Below are 17,128 nucleotides of genomic sequence, written 5' to 3'. Positions count from 1 at the left end.
GCCGATAGGCAGGTGAATTGTGCTCGTTATCATACCCACACGCTGATTGGTTGACATGGTGCCTTCTTTTACCGTAAGCCCTCGTCTTCGGGCGCTCATCATTCTGGAAATTACTCAAAATGCCGTTAAAAAACAAACTAAGATTTAAAGGGCGAGAAATGAAACACTTGTATATAAATTCAATACGCAGGGATGACTTTAAAGGGCCGATTCATGGTAAAATTGTAAACTTGTCGCCAAACATTCAACGGTACCGTAACTGTAGATGCACAGTTCAAAGCAGGAAACGAGGGCGCTCTATTTCCGCTGCAGCAACGAGAACCAGTATGTCATAAAAGAAAGGAAAATGTGGACTGGAAGGACAAACTAAGGCCAGGAGAAGCAACGAGCGCCCAGCTTTTAAAGACGCTCTCCTACGTCGGTTGCCAAGCAGCTGCTGGAGGGTGTTGTTTCCAGACAAATACGCCACGGCTGAAAGGGTCTAGTCGAGGTCGTTGTTGACTTGTTGGAAAAGAATCCGATAGCTCGGTTAGCCAAGTTCCATAAACCGCCCGCCCGCTAGCGATGGGCACGAGAGCGAGCCGTCTCCAGGAAGACCCGGTGCCGTCCACTCTCGGGAAGGACGGCACCGCCAAGCGGGATTCATACCGGCGGCCTCGCTGTGCCAGACCCACCAGCCTAATGGTGGATTTCTCGGGCAGCTTCGAGGACACCGAAGTCAATCGGAGCCGCTCGGAGGAGGGCAGCGACTCCGACCTGGGCCAGCATGGCGCGAGCGCCGACGGCAGTCCGGCCGACCACCACGGCATCCCGGCTACCATGAGTCAGGCGTCCCCGGTGGACGACAACCACAGCGAGGGCAAGGCGGAGGAGGACTGCAACACAAGCCCCGAGTCTTCCGCCAACGCGGACCACCAGCCCGGGGACGAAACAGGCCGCACGCCCCATCGTACTTTTTCGGAGCGGCTGCCCGGAAATCGACACGCCGGAGGGCGCAGCGTCAGTGCCAGGTCGGCCCGGGTTCGGGGTACCCACCAGCGGCCGGTGTCCGAGGCTTGGATCGGCCTGTACCGTGTCAACAATCGCCACGGCAGTAAGTCTATTGAGATGACTGACAATATGCATTCAAGGTTGACTCGACTTATTCCCATTAATGTCAATTAAAGAACAAAAATCTGAAGTCACCAAACTGCCATTATCTACTAAAATTGATTTCAGATTTGCCAATCTATGTTCAATCAAGGGAATCTTGAATCTGTACAAGCCGCAAATCTGTGTTTTGTACTCGAGAATGGTTCCAGTGCTCCTAAGAGAGGGAGCTTGAAACGGTTTTGAGAACTGCCTGTGTTTCCACCACATTCCCGTCGTAACTACGGCGTAGTTCCTGAACCTGATGGTCATTGAAGGGCTGTCATGGAAACTCTCATAAAAGTAAAAAAGTGAAACTCCTCATGAATCATTTTGCATACTGAAAGTAAGGAACAGAAATCATACAAAGAACATCCAAAGTGTGATGTCAGATCTGTTTCTGCTAAAATACAAATTGTTTTCTTAGAACACTGATTAAGAATTCATCATCACGTAAAATGGGCTATGAATCTATTTTGAAAAGATTCATAATTTTGATTGATATTGATGAGGAGGCTATTCCTGACCCAGAAAATGCAACATCTGAAAGAAAAATGAACATAACCTAAGAATTAACTAAAATAAATATAATTAAAATGCCTAAGTCACATCTGATTTAAATCACGGTTTACATTACCTCAAAGAATGAAACATTTTAGTAACTACAATAAATTGATTCATTATGAGCAAAAGCAAATAACTGACCATGTGTGAATGAGAAAATAATTAGATTTGTATGGCAACCAGTTTCATTTAGGTTGGCACAGTCAAATAGGATTAAGACTGTTGTCCATAATGTACACCGACATGTGAAACCGAAACAGATTTGAAGAACTTGCATTATTGTGCAGATAATCTCCTCTCTCATGCTTTTATGATGAGGGCAATCATCAAGAGGCTGTATTGTGTAAACTGAGCCGCTGACTTAAGACTTGATGGAATGACGTGCAAGACCACCATACGTTCATGTCACACGGCCACGATGACGGTTGTCACGGTGGAGGCCTGCCAGTTCAAAGACAAAGCGGTTGACGCATCTCCTCCAAGAAAGGCCTAGTTTCACTCTCAGCAGAGCCATGTGGAGGCAGTAGATGGGACAGCACACCATCGTGTGCGTTTCGGCTTTTCCTGGGCAGGCCCTCCAGCCAATGTGGAGGGGAAATGGGGTCAGGAAATGCTGGCGCGGAAGAATGTAGGCCGGGAGGGAATCCTTTGGACCATCTGCATCGTCCGTAGATGATTGTGCACATATGATGGGAACTTTGGACCATGAAAACCCATCATGTTAGCCTCTTTCATTCAAAAATCCTGGTAACTAATCGCATCACAACTGCAGTGCAGGTATTGTTTTTGTCCACTTGGGATCACCATCCCATTCTACTGTAGTATGTGTGTATGGATTTAAAAGATAGGGCCTGGGTGGTGTAGGTGTCAGTAAATGAGTGTGGCTTGCTGTTAACTGCAGTTTATGTGTTGAAGGCCAGGTCGATATGACTGAAAAGTATATCGCACTACAAGTATTTCCTATCTGTCTAAAGTTTTTTTTTCCAATGATTGAAAATAAGAACCTGGAGGGGAAAAAAGACCAAATTTAGACCATTTTATTTTCTCCGTGTGAAAGAGTCTTAGGACATAAAGGAGTCAGGACGTTCGCCTGTGCGTCGGAGAATGTTGGAAAATTGGGGCAATGGTGTGAAGTTTAACACCCGACACTTGCTTTTTCCCACCCTGTTGCGTCAAAAGCAGTTGCTGCTGTCCTGACAACTATTTTATACAATATCCCTGGGTTATGTGTAAAAGGCAAAAATGGATAACTGCCCATCACCTGGAAACTTATGTTGATTTGACAATAAAAATTAATTGAATTGGAAACTGAACTTCAAATACAATTTGAAAGACCAACAGGAAAATAAACGTAATATATTTTTTTTAACCTAACAACTTGATGTTCTTAGTGGCAGTGTGTTGCCGTGGTGTATAAACAGAAGCTTGACATTATAGTAACAACACAAGAAGAAAGTTATGATTGAGCTTTGGTCATGTAACTTGTTTTTCACGGATGAAAAAATAATGTAAATTTCTTTGAGTTTTCCGAAAGCATTTGTGCGCAATCGTTGCTGACAGACAACCATTTCATATGCGCTGCCGTCATCTGCCGGCGCGCTGAATTGATGAAATTTCATCTGTGCTTTATGTTGCACATTTAACAATAAAGTTAACTTGGATTTTTTTTTTTTTTGGACAGCATCAGTTATTTTCAGCGCAAGCAGGGCAGTTCAAGCTTCAGTGTTTCAGATGCATTCCATGTGAAAGTGTCTATCGCCAACTACTTTTACTCACAGAAAGCGCCATCTATTGTTGTGTGTGCGTGTGCGCGCGCAGATATCCGCTGTCCTTTCTGCTCCAAGCCATTCCCGGGCGGTCGCATCGAAGATCACCTGTTGAGCTGCCTCACGTCTCCGCCGCTTCCCTACAACAGTAAGTCTGCGCTTTACTCTTGAAATCCTCGCGCCAATCGGAACCAATCGTTTAACGATGCGCGCGTCGTCTCCAGCGGATGTGCTGAGCAAAGATAGCGGCGAGTGTTCCATCTGTCTGGAGGATCTGGTGCAGGGCGAGACTATTGCCAGGCTGGCGTGCCTCTGCGTCTACCACAAGAGGTAACGAATTGCTCCCGACTTGGCAACAATGATCAATCACACACACAACAAGCGCCTTGGATGAGTCGAAGGAATTGGATACATTGTGTTCTACTGAAGTACAGCAAGTGAAGGTCACCCTGCTGCAAAATTAAACTATTCGTGTTGACGTCAGCAACTGATGAGTGAATGGATTTGCGTCATGCGCTTTTCCAAAAAGCACAACAAATGTACTCGCGTCACACAAATTGGGACTCTAGTCAAGGGGGCACCCAGGGGTGCTTCTTTGTTTTTGGTCCATACGCGTTGAGTGTCTGCATCTTAGCTAGCGCTAAGCTAGCTGGGCAGTTCGCCTCCCTACGACACACACGCATCCAGACACTTTCTCTACCACTGAAATCCTGACGGAGGCTTTCATACACTGCTTAGCTGATTAATTCACACTCATTAGCTGGCTAACCTTTACCGCACAGTTCTGGGGGTCTCGCTTGAAGAACCGGTCGCCCGCCTTCACCCGAAGCATGCGCACTGCCCACATACTGTCCATACATCATACACGGAGATGCCATCCTTTTTTTTTTTTTAAAGAATCGATCTTGTTCATTTTTTCTGTGGTTAAAAGTTTCAAAATAAGGTTTTTACTCGTACTTTTTGCAAAATGGGGGGTGGGGGGGGCTACTTTTGAAGGGTGATTTCATTCAGCATCTTTCTGTGAAAATATCGCATGTCGCAATGTGGACGCTTGCGGCCTATATATGTACACACAGCTGTTTTATTCAAACATTGACTGCAAAAAAATGGTACATATTCGACATTTGTGACTTTAGAAATATATTTACTGTGTTTTTTTCCTGTCTGAATGCACACAGTTGTTATCACCTATGATAGTGAGGTGTGTGTGGCCTTCATTTGAACCTGATGGTTTTTCAAGGACTTTTACACTGATTGTAAAAGCGTTAGCTTGGTTTTTATCCGGAGGTTTTAGCTTACTCATTATTGGATCACAGGAAATGTTGATGTGGTTAGGCAATGCACATGTGCACATCAGGCAGGAGTTACGTCACGTGAACCTGACATCCGAGTGTGTGTGTGCGTGCGTGCGCGCACAGATGTGAGGTTTCCACACAAGTTGCTACTTGGACAAAGCACATGTAAAAAGGTGTGGTTCTTTTTGGGCGATTCGCAACGAAATTCTGATGAAATACAGATCCACCACCGCAGGATGTTCCAATTTGGAACCTTCTCATGGCTCTCCCCATCTTCAGGCAGTCTCATTTACTTTTCATTTCAGCGATTGGCTCACTGACTCATGGCTCTCTTGCTTTCTCTTTCTTTGTCAAACACTGTCACTACCGTCACGTAGTTCGTCCGATTTTCAATCTCTCTTTCTCACTCACAGTCGCTGACTGATTCACGAACTGGCACACTCACTCAGAAACTCACTTACTCCATTTCACTTTTACTTCCCGTGAAAGTCAATTCACTTGAAAAATGAAGTGGTAAAATAATGATCTGTACATCTTTGAGTATTTTGCACCGAGATGACGGTGTACTATATTTATTAATAACAGCACAGCATTATGAGCCGTTTATGCCACATGTAGTCTGTGATTGTACGATGAATCGGAACAATCTGTTTGAGAAGAAAATGTGAGAGGCACAGCCTAAGAAAGCCACCCGAACTAATTCCTGTCTGGCCGCAGCTGCATCGACGCGTGGGCCAAGGTGAAGCCCTGCTGCCCTGAGCATCCTTCAGACTGATTCCCAGATCACGTGACCTCCCCCCACCCCCGCAATGACTCAGGTAGGCCCAAGTGTTTTCATTCTTTGACTTTGATGCTTTATTTTATGAGGTAGGAGCTGTAGTTTCTCTTTGTGTCGTGAGGCAAAATTTGAGTGAAGAGCAAGCTTCAGATGCACCACCCCGCTCTATCGGGCAAGTGGCGCCATCCTCACCAAATGACTTTCAGACGTTTATCGAATGGGGGCAAACGGAACCCGCAATTATAAAATGAAAACGCTTGCAAGGAGCATGGAGGGAATGCCAGCACTGACCTAACGTTTGAGCCCCGTGATGTCACTCACTAAGCCACACCCCTTCAAGACCCGAACTTTTGCCTTCATCGCAATTTATAAATCCACTTTATTTCTTTGATTGAATTTATTTGGTGGTGCCACAGAAGACTGTCCAATACAACCCCCATCAGTCAGGCATCACAGAGGGGGAAAAAAACAAAACATTTGATTGCCATGATCTTTTCCAATGTTATGTCATAATGTGTTTGAAAAAATGTTTCCGTATGATTGATTGTTTGTTCTATTGATTTGCAAAGATCTAAAATTGCCCTACTATGCACCATCATCCTTATTTCCGCACTCTACTTCTTTGGCCCTCACAGGAGACCACACGCCAACACTCTCTCTCCTTATGAAAAATGAAATATGTCCGCCAACCCATAAAGAAGCTCCAGGCGGCGTGGACCTCCTCCTATAGGTCCAGACCATTTCACAACAAAATGTAAACTTTAAAATGAAACAAAAGACCATGGCTGCTTTTGGATTTGACCCCTCGCTTTGCCGGGTTGGTGTCCGACGATGTATTCTCTCCACATGATGAGGAGTTAAGGTTGCATCCTGTGTTTTTTTTTGTTTTTTTTTGAGTAAAAGTGTTACGGCTTTGAGGGCCGGGGGACGGGTTTTGTTGCTGCCCAGGGTTTAAGTGTTAACATTTCGGGGGCATGGTTGGTTAATGCTCCCTTTAGCGCTGGTGGTTGCACCCATTTGAGCACTTTTTGTCCTTTGAGGACTTTTTTTCCCCCTTTCTTTCTAGCTTTCTTGATTTAGTTGCTTTCGAGTGCTTCAATAAGGATGGACTGCAAATGAGTGAGTGAGTGTTTAATGTGAATTACCCAGAATTCTGTGTTGGTTTTCTTACGTCCTGTTACACGTGGCGATGGTACTGCTTTTTGAAGCCCAGCAACATTCTCCTGAAGTTTTTTTTTTCCCCCACCACATCCACATTTTCTGGAGTCGGCTTTTTATTGCCGTTTTCGACCATGGGACGTATCGGCTTTAAAGAGACGAGGCTACCTTTTTATAACGGCAAGTATTTGAAAGTATGATATCATTATAACAACAATGATTATAGCTCAACCGCTCGATGTATGACTTTGTTTTCAAGCCTTTCTATGTGAGTGTGCTCTGCCTTTGCCTCGTTACGGTTGATTTGGGGGGAAACGATCCTCCCCTCTGGTGTTCAAAGCCATTTGAGTATTTATTCAAGATCCAACTTAAGTAACCTCCACTACTCGTGCCACATTTGGCCTGATATGGAAAGCATTTATTGGATAGCCTAGAAGCCCATGTTCTAGTACGCTCTTTCACCCTCTTGTCCTATGAATGAAAAAAAAAGGCATAGCTAGTGCTAATTACTAATAAATACCATCATAAAAAAGTATATATTAATTAATAATACATTTGATTTACATTTATTCATTATAAATAGATTTCTTTAAATAAATCAATTTTACAGTAGAAAAGCACGGACCTTAAGCTTTCCAGGTGTTGGCTCATTTCTTCGATAAGAATATCCGTCTAAAGGTCATATACCACTAGTGGGGCGGGTGGGCATTAGAAGTAAGACACGCTTATCGATCATTCTATTAGTGTGCTGAATTTTCCTGCTCGGAGGTTGAAGCGCATACCAATAGATCTGCATAGCCGGGATATGGAATAAATACTCAAAACGGCTTTTTCAGAATTGGGCCCCTTGCTGAGGTGCTACAACTCATCCTGCCGTTAGGGGGCAGGCCTGTGCATGTTTAAAACATGTTGAAAACGGTAATACAGTAGAGTCATGCCAAACTCGTGTGAGTGTGTGCGCGCCTATTTGTAGAGACTCATTCGATGTTACATTTGATGTGCTGATAATTTATGATGTGTACTCTTGAGGTGTGTGTATGTTTTCCAAAAGTGTGCGGGAATTATCCCAAGGCCACTCATTTAATTCCCTCTCAAACTGTGTGGTGCAATACCTCAAAATTTTACCAATGCTAATTATAAAAGCTGTGTGTGTGTGTGTGTGTGTGTGTGTGAGAGTGAGAGAAAGAACACAACTGAGAATGGGATTTTGTATAAATAGACGCCGAGAACTAGTCCCCCACACCTGTTAGATATCAGAGCTTTCATCATAGCATTATAGGGACAATCTTTAAAATAAAAACAACAAACATACACGCACACAGCAGATGTGTCATTTTATTTATTGAATTGTAAATATGTAATGCATTTTAAAAAACGGCTGGTCTTTGTCTGTTGGATATACTGTTTCTAAAGCTCCAATCTTTTGTATGTCTCAGAAATTGTTTTTATATGTATTTTTTACAATAAATATATGTGTGGAGAAGACTGTTCATCTCTTGTGTGTTACTTTTACATTTCATTACAGCCTTTATTTAGAAGTTCTACTTTTCTGCCCAGTAACAGGTTCGGAATACAGCAGTGAGGGAAAGTGTTTGGTTTTGGAAACTTTTAAATCACAAGGTTTGACACACACACAACACCTGTTAACTACATGCTTGTTTTATTAATTTCCTACTTCGAAGTCAACATGTTTGATGATTCAATTTTGCTAAGGTCTGTCACAGTCGCCCCGTTTCGAAGGATGCATCAGTGTGACCTTCACACAGTGGCGGGCCGTGCATTTCAACCGTAGGCCTTCAGTGATGTCACATACATTAACACCATACAGTATGGGCCTGTCAAGCAGCACTTAATTTCAGGAGCATTTAAAACCATCAGGTATGCATTCACAATTAGAGCAGGAAACTACATTTAGAGATATTGTCAAAAAAGATGATTTAAAATACTAAATAAAATACCACCCAAATTACGCTCTGTGATCTTAAACAAGTATGTCCAATAAATTGCACAATGTCGCAGTTTCATATAAAACACCAACCAAACAATAACAAAACAAACTATTCTTTGAAAATAAAGTAAACAGATCGTTTGAATTTTGAGAATCGGCTATACAATAGCAAATAACTGACGATGTTGAGCAGCTGAGATTGAACGAACTTTAGTGCACGAAGGTGACTACAACGCGCCATTATAAATTGCAGGTGAGCAGATTTATTTGATACATTTTTGTATCTTTGTCATTTTATTTCGTTACCATTAATTTAATACTAACGAAATAAAATGACAAGAAGAAATGTAAAATAAAATTCATTTACTCACCAATGTAGTGCCTGTTCACTGAGCTGCACATCTCCGCGAGTGTCCCCAAACGTTTTCAAACGCGCCGTAGTTTGTAAGTGCCCAGCCGTGCTCTGAGGTGTCCTTGCTGCCTTGGTAAAACAACTTAAATGGGTAAATCCAGTGTTCCTCCAAACACCAAATCGGTCCGTTGCAAGCAATAGGCATTCCCAGCAGTACAATCCAATTTGCAGCGTTTCTCAGAGGCTGTGAACCACGGGTACCGTCCAGTTATTAATTGCTGGTCTGAAAATGACGGACAAACCCTTTTCCTTGCTGGGACAGGCTAGCTTGCCAGGAGTTAGGCGACCTCTTCGCACAATATCCAGCTTTTCGTGGAAGGTCCGTCTTGGAAATTGTGTGTAAAGTAGTTCAGCAACCAGATCAACGTCTTCTTCGGCCATTTTGGATTAAAATGCAGTGATGGCTTCCTCTAGCAGGCGCCTATCCAATCACCGAACGTGCACGTCCAGTCTCGACGTAAGGCATCCTCGCTGGCCCCGGTGCGCAGACTCGTGACTGATTGGCTATTCGCAACCTGACTGTGCCCGTTCATGAAGGCCCCGAGCAAGTTGAATTTACCTGGCAACACAAGCTAACTGAAATATGATTGGTTAAAAGCTCTACCATAATAAATAAGTTATTTATCGACTAAGTGGAAATAATATTACGTAAAGAATGGAGAGAATAATTTTGTTTACATATTTATGAAAATAAAATAACATGAATTAAATTTATGTTATTGTATGAATGTTTAGGCCAGCAGAGAAGGCCTTGCTGGCCCTGAGGGTTCGCCACTGCCTTCACATGATGAAGGTGGTCCTTTATGGCTGCTGTGCCATCATATCGGTGTGCGTGCGGCATATTTCGAGTGCATCAGCGGGAAGCAGGGAGCTCTGGTGAATTATTTAATAGAATCGGTGGGCTCCTCTCAGTGCGGATGCAATGAGGAGACCCCCCCCCCGCCCCCCCGCCGGTGCCAGCGGGCGGCTCCTAGCATGCAGCCGCGCTCGCTGAATTATTCATGTTGGTAACTTAAGAGTGCAAGAGGGCATGCGTTTTCTTTCTTTTTTTTTTTTTTTAATCTACTGCCCGAAAACGGCTGGGATAGGCTCCAGCTCGCCCACTTGTGAGGATAAGCGAATTAGAAAATGAATGAATGGAAACATATTTCTGTTCGTGCGGACCTAATAAAACATTCTAGATTTCCACGTTTGTGTTATTCTGATTTAAATCCTGTTGGGGAGCTAAAGCGCAACCAGACCCCCCACCACCCACCCCACCCCCCAAAAATTATAATGAAGACAATCAGATACAGCGATCTTGTAAATGCACATTCATGTTTAATGACATTAATCGACGATTTATATAAGACTATAGATTGTTTTCACATAGATTCTCATCTAAAACATTTTTTTTCGTTTTATATCCAACACATTCAGTGCAGACCTACGGGTTTACAAATGCCGACAGGTTCAGTATTCCACTATAGAACCCCCCCCCCCCCCAATTTTTTAAAAAATAAAACCACACAAACATTTCAGTATAACGCGACTAGTGCTCATCTTGTACGTGCACTAAAGTGCTAGTGTCATGCAAATATTGGACGGATAACTGCCTCGCGCAGATGCATAATTGGTCATTCTCTTCACCCGTGTTTTCGTTTTTGAAAAGAGAAATACAGACGAAGGACAAACTTTACGGGCGGCGGTAAAATGACATCATATGCTGCTTCGCACCACAGAAATGGCAATTTTGATATAACGCAGTCTGACATTCGAGTGAGAAATGGGAACTATGCACGCCAACACATTGACCAGTGAGGAACTGAAAAGTGGGAACAGGCACCTCGGATGGACATTTAGTATGGACGAAAGATGAACTCAAGTCTGAAGAGGCACCTGATATGAAAATGCAGTTGTGATGATTTGTACTACTTTGTTGGAGATGATTACAGTACATTTCAAGAAGTTGTCTTATTTTTTTTCTCCCCCCTGAGGGGTCAGCTGGTGTTTCTCAGAGCTTCTCAGTCTTACTTTGGGGAGCGATTGAATGAATGAAAAGGGGTAGGTGGGAGGCGGCTGACGTCAGAGGTAGAAGACGAGCGTCATGTTGATGCGTCGCCTTCCGGGACGCTCACGCGCCGTCCCGGTGGCGGGAAGGTGAACCTCCTCCCGGATGCCGAAGATGGGGGTGGCGAGGGGTTGGCCCAGCGCGAAGGGGGGCGGCGGTTGGCCGGGCGAGCCGGGCGCAGGAATTGAGACTCCAAGGGCGGAGCCACAGGAGAGCGAGGGAGGTCCTGTGGATGGCAAAGATGGTCCAGAACCCGTGAAAGGATGACAAAGGACGCAAATGCACTAAAAACTTGACTTGGTCACTCACAACTAAAATGGGCTAACTCCTTTTTTTGTCTTTTTGCAGGAAACTGATTTCAAGTTTTATGACTGCAATACAAATCTGGGAACAATGATCACCTGTTTTATTTTAGACATGTGTGTACCCCCGCTGATAGGCTTTAAAAAAAAGTCCCTCAAACACACGGGAGTCAATCTAGGAGGGGAAAATGGGCTCCGTGTGAAGAAATACCCCGACAACTCCCCGGTCGACTCATTCCCATTCATGAAAAATTAACATTTTTGTGAACAATGTTGGTGTTATAAATATTTGTGACAATTTTTTTAAAAGAAAAAAGAATATTTTCCCAATTAAGATTTTTGTCGAAATATCATATAAGACAGATTTTTGTTTGTTTGTTTAGTCCATTTAAAAATGGGTCTGAAATAGCAAAACATGGAGTTAATCGTTGAAGCGTGCTGATCTGAAGTGCTGAACTCTGGAATCCTTTTTAAGACTCGAAAAGCGTATTTTCCCAGACACCGATTTTACTCAATCGGTTCCCGTGTTAATTTCAGAAGACAGTTTCATCAGTACAAAATGGTGGTAGGAGTGAGCTTCACATTGCCCGCACAACAACAACAGACCATGCAACTGAACACTGAAAACTACAAAACGTGACCCACAAAGGGGGGGGGGGGGGAATCCACCTTAAAACACCTTTACGACCTTTGACTAAAATTACGTTTAAAGCACATTTTTGTCAATAAATAAAAATCTTTCTTCCAAGCAAAGGCCAGCGATGTGTCTTAACATGGACTTTTCCACTCACAGTGTTGAGTTAAATGATAACGAATAACAAGATGTTGAATACTTCCCATTGTCTGGAACGAGAAGATGAGGGTAAGTATGGGAATCAAATAAAGTTAATTTAAAAAAAAAAGACTTCAAGTGGAGCATGTTACAACCTGTCATGAAACATGTGATAAACACCCCAAAGTAAATTTGGACATATTTTTTGAAGCTTTAAAGGACCATACTGCAGTGGCTGTGTATCGTGTTGAGTTCCAAAGGGCGCTAAGAGTACCGCGGGCAAAATTGTAGCCACAATGTATTGACATGATATGGAAAATAACACTGCAGTCAGATTTTTAGGGAGGATTTTCATTATTTTCGAACAGATTGTTATTTTGAAGAAAAAAAGATTTTTCTCTAAAATCACATTTTCTCAAAAATAAAGCCGCATTTTTCAAATTCTGTCTGTGGCCCTGTCGGTGGAGAAAGATCATTTGAAATACAAAATGCGTTTTACAAGCGTGGTCACAGAATGAATTCTTGAATGAAGGCACAACTATAGTACATGTTGCAGCCCCCGCCCCCCCACCTCCAAAATGAAATCATATAGAGGTGAATAATAGTACAAATTTGGACATATTAAGACCCATGTTGTGTGGTAGCAAAACACCAGCATGGTCCTTTAAAGGGGGACTGATGTCACATGTGAACCTTTGCCCTCATTCTGCCCGTGGCCCTGTGAAGCATGCATTCAAATGATTGACAAGGTGACTGATCCATAATGGGGATGGTGTTCCATGTGGCTCGGAGGAGGAGAGAGAACTTACATTGTGGAGACTTACAGTCCCCATGGAGTTGTTAGTATGACAGTGTGCTTCTGTAGCAAAGAGGGAGGGAGTGGAGGTGGTGGGGGGGGGGGGGGCGAGGGAGGGATAGACAAACCAGGAAGGGGTTAAACTGAGGAGGAAGACGAGAGGGTGACCTGGGATTATAAACAACAAAAGTGCTGGCGCAGGTCCAGCCAATCATGATGCTGTAAAAGAGTCACTTTAGAAATCTTCAAACCGCACAATAAGAAACATACTGTTCAATGCAGAACTGACACCATCCTGAGGAGGATAAATCCAGTGGATTTTTGCCCCAAAGCTTGATAGCATCATAAGATTTAATGGCAAGGTGGATTATGAGTACATCGACGCAAAGGTCATGCCCGAAGTCTGCCATTTAAAGTGGCCACATTGGGATCATTTTGCCCTTTTCCTCGGCTTCTTAAGAACAAACTCCGAGCAATTTGCTTCGATTGCTACCAAATGTGAAGCTTGTATCTTCGATGGATGATGCTGACATGACATGTTGCCCAATTGCCTGGTTTAAAACAAATGTTTAAAACAACTTCACAAGGTCAGAAATTCACGATGCATCCGCGATGATTGATTCTTCTTAAAGGGATTATCCGCAATTTTATCAAAATCATTTTGGGGCTAATCCCAAATTATGCTGAATCGTGATACTCATTTGTAAGCATGATCCCTTTCATATCTCGGCTGAGCCGACACATTCATTTGGTCGGGAGAAGTTTCAGCATTCCATTCAAGTGAGACTTAAGTCCCAGCAAAGATTGTAGAAATGTTGGGCCTACTCAAATACAGATACCAGATACTAGAATATCACTTCGACATACAGTATTTCCTTGACATCTATTCCGAAATAAAAATGGCTCCGGCCTCTATTTACCTCCATGCATCCAGGCTGTGGTCTCTCTGGGTCGGCCATCTTGCTTCCTATTCCTCCTGCCTGCATCCTTCTCTCGTCTTGCAGCTTTTTATTGAGGAGGCGGGCGGCGTTTTCGGCCAGCGTGTACCCCGGGGGCGCGGAAAGGTCCTGTCGAATGCTCACTTCTTCGGCGTTCCGGTCCCCCTGTGTCTCCACTATCAGCTGCACGGGGCTGGGGGAGCGGGCCCTGGCGCTCCTGGGATCGGGGCTGGCCTCGGGGGCAGTTGTAGGGCGGGAGCGGCTGGGGGACTTGTTGAACTTCTGCATGGCGTCGTAGACGACGGGCGTGTGGTCGATGATGTTGAAGAGGCTGGAGAGACCGTCGTTGATGGTGGTGTGGACCGGGCTGTCCCGTGTGGTGGTGGAGCGTGCCCACGCCGATTCACTGTTGCCCTTCTGGGGGGTCGTAGGGGTGGCGGCGCGGCTGGTGTTTGGCATCTCCGCCTTGTTGGATGAGGACATCTTGCGCTGAAGTTTGGGCGAGCCGTACTTTGGCGAGCAGCAGGGCCGCTCAAATTTACTCTGGATGACGGGCGAGTACTGGACCTTCCTGGTAGTCCGCGATGGGGACGAAACGGGGGTGCCGCCTCCTTTAGGGGTGAGGCAGCGGTGAGGGCTGTTGGTCAGGTTCCTCAGCAGGTCCGTCTGCAGACCGACGTTGATGGTCTGCATGGTCTGAGTGCCTCGCGTGGTGAACCCGTTGGTTTGGCAGGCTATGTCATGGACCACGGGCCCCGCTGGGGAGCGGATGGCGTTCCTGACCGAAATGGCCACCTCCTTCATATCATCGCTCATGTTCCGAGAAAGCTGAAGCTCCAGCGAGGAGGCGTAGCCCACCGTGGGGCAAATGGGGGACTGGTTCGGAGAAGTCCTTAATCCCCCCGCTTCCAGAAGACCACATGGCCACCTTCCACCGGTGAACACCTCATCCGACCCGCCGGCCGCCTCTCCGTTGCCTCTCGCCTTCATCCCCTTTGTATAAAGGGGGTCAGAGTCTGGCTCTGGACCAGGTCTGGTGGGGCTATGGAGGATGTGGACCCCATACGCGTCTTCTCCCGCACCCGCCCGACTGTTAAGTGTGCTGGTGGTGGTCAGGCTGGCGCTGCTAGTGAGGAACCAGGAGGCTGGTTGGAAGGACTCGGTGACCGGTTCGACTCCCTGCGTCTCTGAGGTTTTGTTGGTCCATGCATCATAAGCAAAGCTGGCGACGGTGGATGACGACAAGTCCCAGCCCTTATTGTTGAACTCCTCAATGTACTTGAGGTCATCTGGTGAAAGAGGAGGAGTGACGTCGTCTTGGCCTCGCTCGCCATGTCGCATCTTGTCGGGGAGGAACGGTGAGCTGTCCATCAGACGCTGGAAGTCGCTCATGGAGCATACCGACTTGGCTCTGGATGCAATACACACAAAAAGATTCCAAAACCATCATGATTTATGTCTACAATTAAAACGGATTTCCACCTAAAATGTTTGCTTCTTGACCTCAGCAGTAGAGTAGAACTAAAAGAAATCCCGGACCCCTGGAAGTATTACCCTTCTTGTAGGGTCTTCTAAATTACTCCGAGTTGAAATGCACTCAAAGTCATCCTATTATGAGGTTATCCTGGTTTAGATGTGAATGTTGCATCCGCAGACGCAATTTCACCTGAGCAAACTACCGCCGCTCATCTCTTCATCAGGGTACATCTCCGGCGCTGCTTCTCTCTCGGAAATCACATCGAGGGCCTAGAATACAAAAAAATTGCCATCACAATCCATCCACTCACGTTCTAGACTCATAATATTCCTCAATATTGTGAGGGATGCTGACTAGAGGCCAACCCAATCCAAACCCTGGCCTAGCTGCTCGTCAATTACAGGAGTGCCACAAAGAGGATACAATGTTCACAGGGAAGTTGGAGTCCCGTCAGGCTAATTTATTAGAATTTCCAAGTAGTTACATACAGACAATTTAGAGTCTGTCTTTCATCTCGTCGCACATTCACACCTACAATTACTGAGCAGACATTAACTCAATCACTCCCAAAGACGTTTTTAAACGTCTTTTCACACTTGGTCCAGAATTGGCTGGTACTGACCGTGTTAAGGACAAGCTCCAAAGCTGCACCTTTTACCTCCTTCATGCAGGGGAATCGCTTCTCACTCTCCAGCCTGCAGGGTGGGGGGACCTCCAAGCTGGCGAGGGGATCCAGAGAAAGCGCATCCAAAAAGGGGCTCTCGGTCGGGCTTCTCAGCCTCGCGGCGGCAGCCCCGCCTTGCTCCGCCAGCAAGGTGTCCGAGTCGGAGAGGGAGCGGGCAGGCAGGACCGTGATGGGTGCAGAGGACCGCGGGGACTGCGGAGAACGTGGGCAACGCGGGGAGCGAGCACCGTTGCATGACCCGCTGTACTCTGTGCCCTCGCCTCGCCGGCAGTTCAGCTCCCTCTGCAGCTGACACAGGGACAAAAGTATTGAAACTCTTTCTGAATAATGCACATTTGTTTCCTGTTATGTTCCTGAGTAATTAATGTAGATGATAAGACGCCACATGTCAGAGCGGCTTTTGATTGTGAGCGTGAGGATATGCGGCTCGGGTAATGCATGGATGAAAATAAAAAAACAAAATGACTCCTAACCCTCTCCATCTTGTGATGGAGCTCGCGTGTACCGCCATCCCACTCCAGCCTCTGCCGCTCAAAATGTTCCAGCAGCTCCGCCCTTTCGCGACTCCATCGCTTCTCTCCATGCTGCAGCCTCCAGCGGAGGTCCAGCGAGGTGTTGTGGCTCTCGGCCAACAGGCGGCGGTGCTCCTCGCGCTCCTGCTTCAGGGCCCACTCGGGATCTCGGGATGACGTTTCACTTTCGAGCCCCTGAGCCTGGCCTCGCGTTCTTCCTCGTGCTTCCTCCTCCACCTGCGCGACACGTTTGGCTATTACTCATCTGTTGTACTCGTTCTGCTACCAGCAGATTATGATACAAATAAAGCGGGCCAGGCCCTTCACAAACTGGGGTGCACGCCTTCAGTGTGCGATTAGTTAGATCTGCCCAGGTGTCCAATTTATCAGTTTTTCGAGAATTAAGCTTTTGTTCGGCCAATTTTTTTGCAACAATTACTTAAAAAATAATTGAGTGTTACTCTCATTTGAAGTTTGTCAAACTAAACATCAAACAAAGGGAATTACACGATATGTGATTAACACCCATGTGTGCCTTAAGTTGACC

General features: G+C 45.5%; 2 protein-coding genes across 6 annotated transcripts in view; one reads left to right on the top strand and one right to left on the bottom strand.

The window, feature by feature from the left end:
- Positions 1-130: 130 nt before the first annotated feature.
- zgc:66427 (uncharacterized protein LOC406256 homolog) lies at positions 131-8,174 on the top strand. The gene is made up of 5 exons (XM_052088034.1): positions 131-1,093; positions 3,511-3,606; positions 3,683-3,788; positions 5,471-5,571; positions 6,167-8,174. Exons 1-4 carry the CDS (start codon positions 565-567, stop codon positions 5,526-5,528), a joined length of 789 nt encoding a protein of 262 aa, XP_051943994.1. The 5' UTR covers positions 131-564; the 3' UTR covers positions 5,529-5,571; positions 6,167-8,174.
- Positions 8,175-10,347: 2,173 nt separating this feature from the next.
- The window catches only part of LOC127616350 (microtubule cross-linking factor 1), a 28,179-nt gene continuing 21,398 nt past the window's right edge, over positions 10,348-17,128 (bottom strand). For 2 of the 5 annotated variants that reach the window (XM_052087882.1, XM_052087884.1), the window contains 5 exons: positions 16,543-16,818; positions 16,043-16,357; positions 15,574-15,653; positions 13,890-15,318; positions 10,348-11,325 (listed from right to left, as the gene is read on the bottom strand). In XM_052087882.1, the coding sequence (XP_051943842.1) occupies positions 11,134-11,325; positions 13,890-15,318; positions 15,574-15,653; positions 16,043-16,357; positions 16,543-16,818 (2,292 nt within the window). In that variant the 3' untranslated portion in view covers positions 10,348-11,133. Of the gene's footprint in view, positions 11,326-12,982; positions 13,033-13,889; positions 15,319-15,573; positions 15,654-16,042; positions 16,358-16,542; positions 16,819-17,128 lie in introns of all 5 variants that reach the window. The other 3 variants (XM_052087885.1, XM_052087886.1, XM_052087883.1) reach the window with 3 other exon arrangements.

Source organism: Hippocampus zosterae, chromosome 15 (genome assembly GCF_025434085.1).
Source record: "Hippocampus zosterae strain Florida chromosome 15, ASM2543408v3, whole genome shotgun sequence".
Taxonomy (NCBI): domain Eukaryota; kingdom Metazoa; phylum Chordata; class Actinopteri; order Syngnathiformes; family Syngnathidae; genus Hippocampus; species Hippocampus zosterae.
Note: the sequence above shows the minus strand (reverse complement) of the source record. Positions and strands in the feature narration are given on the sequence as shown.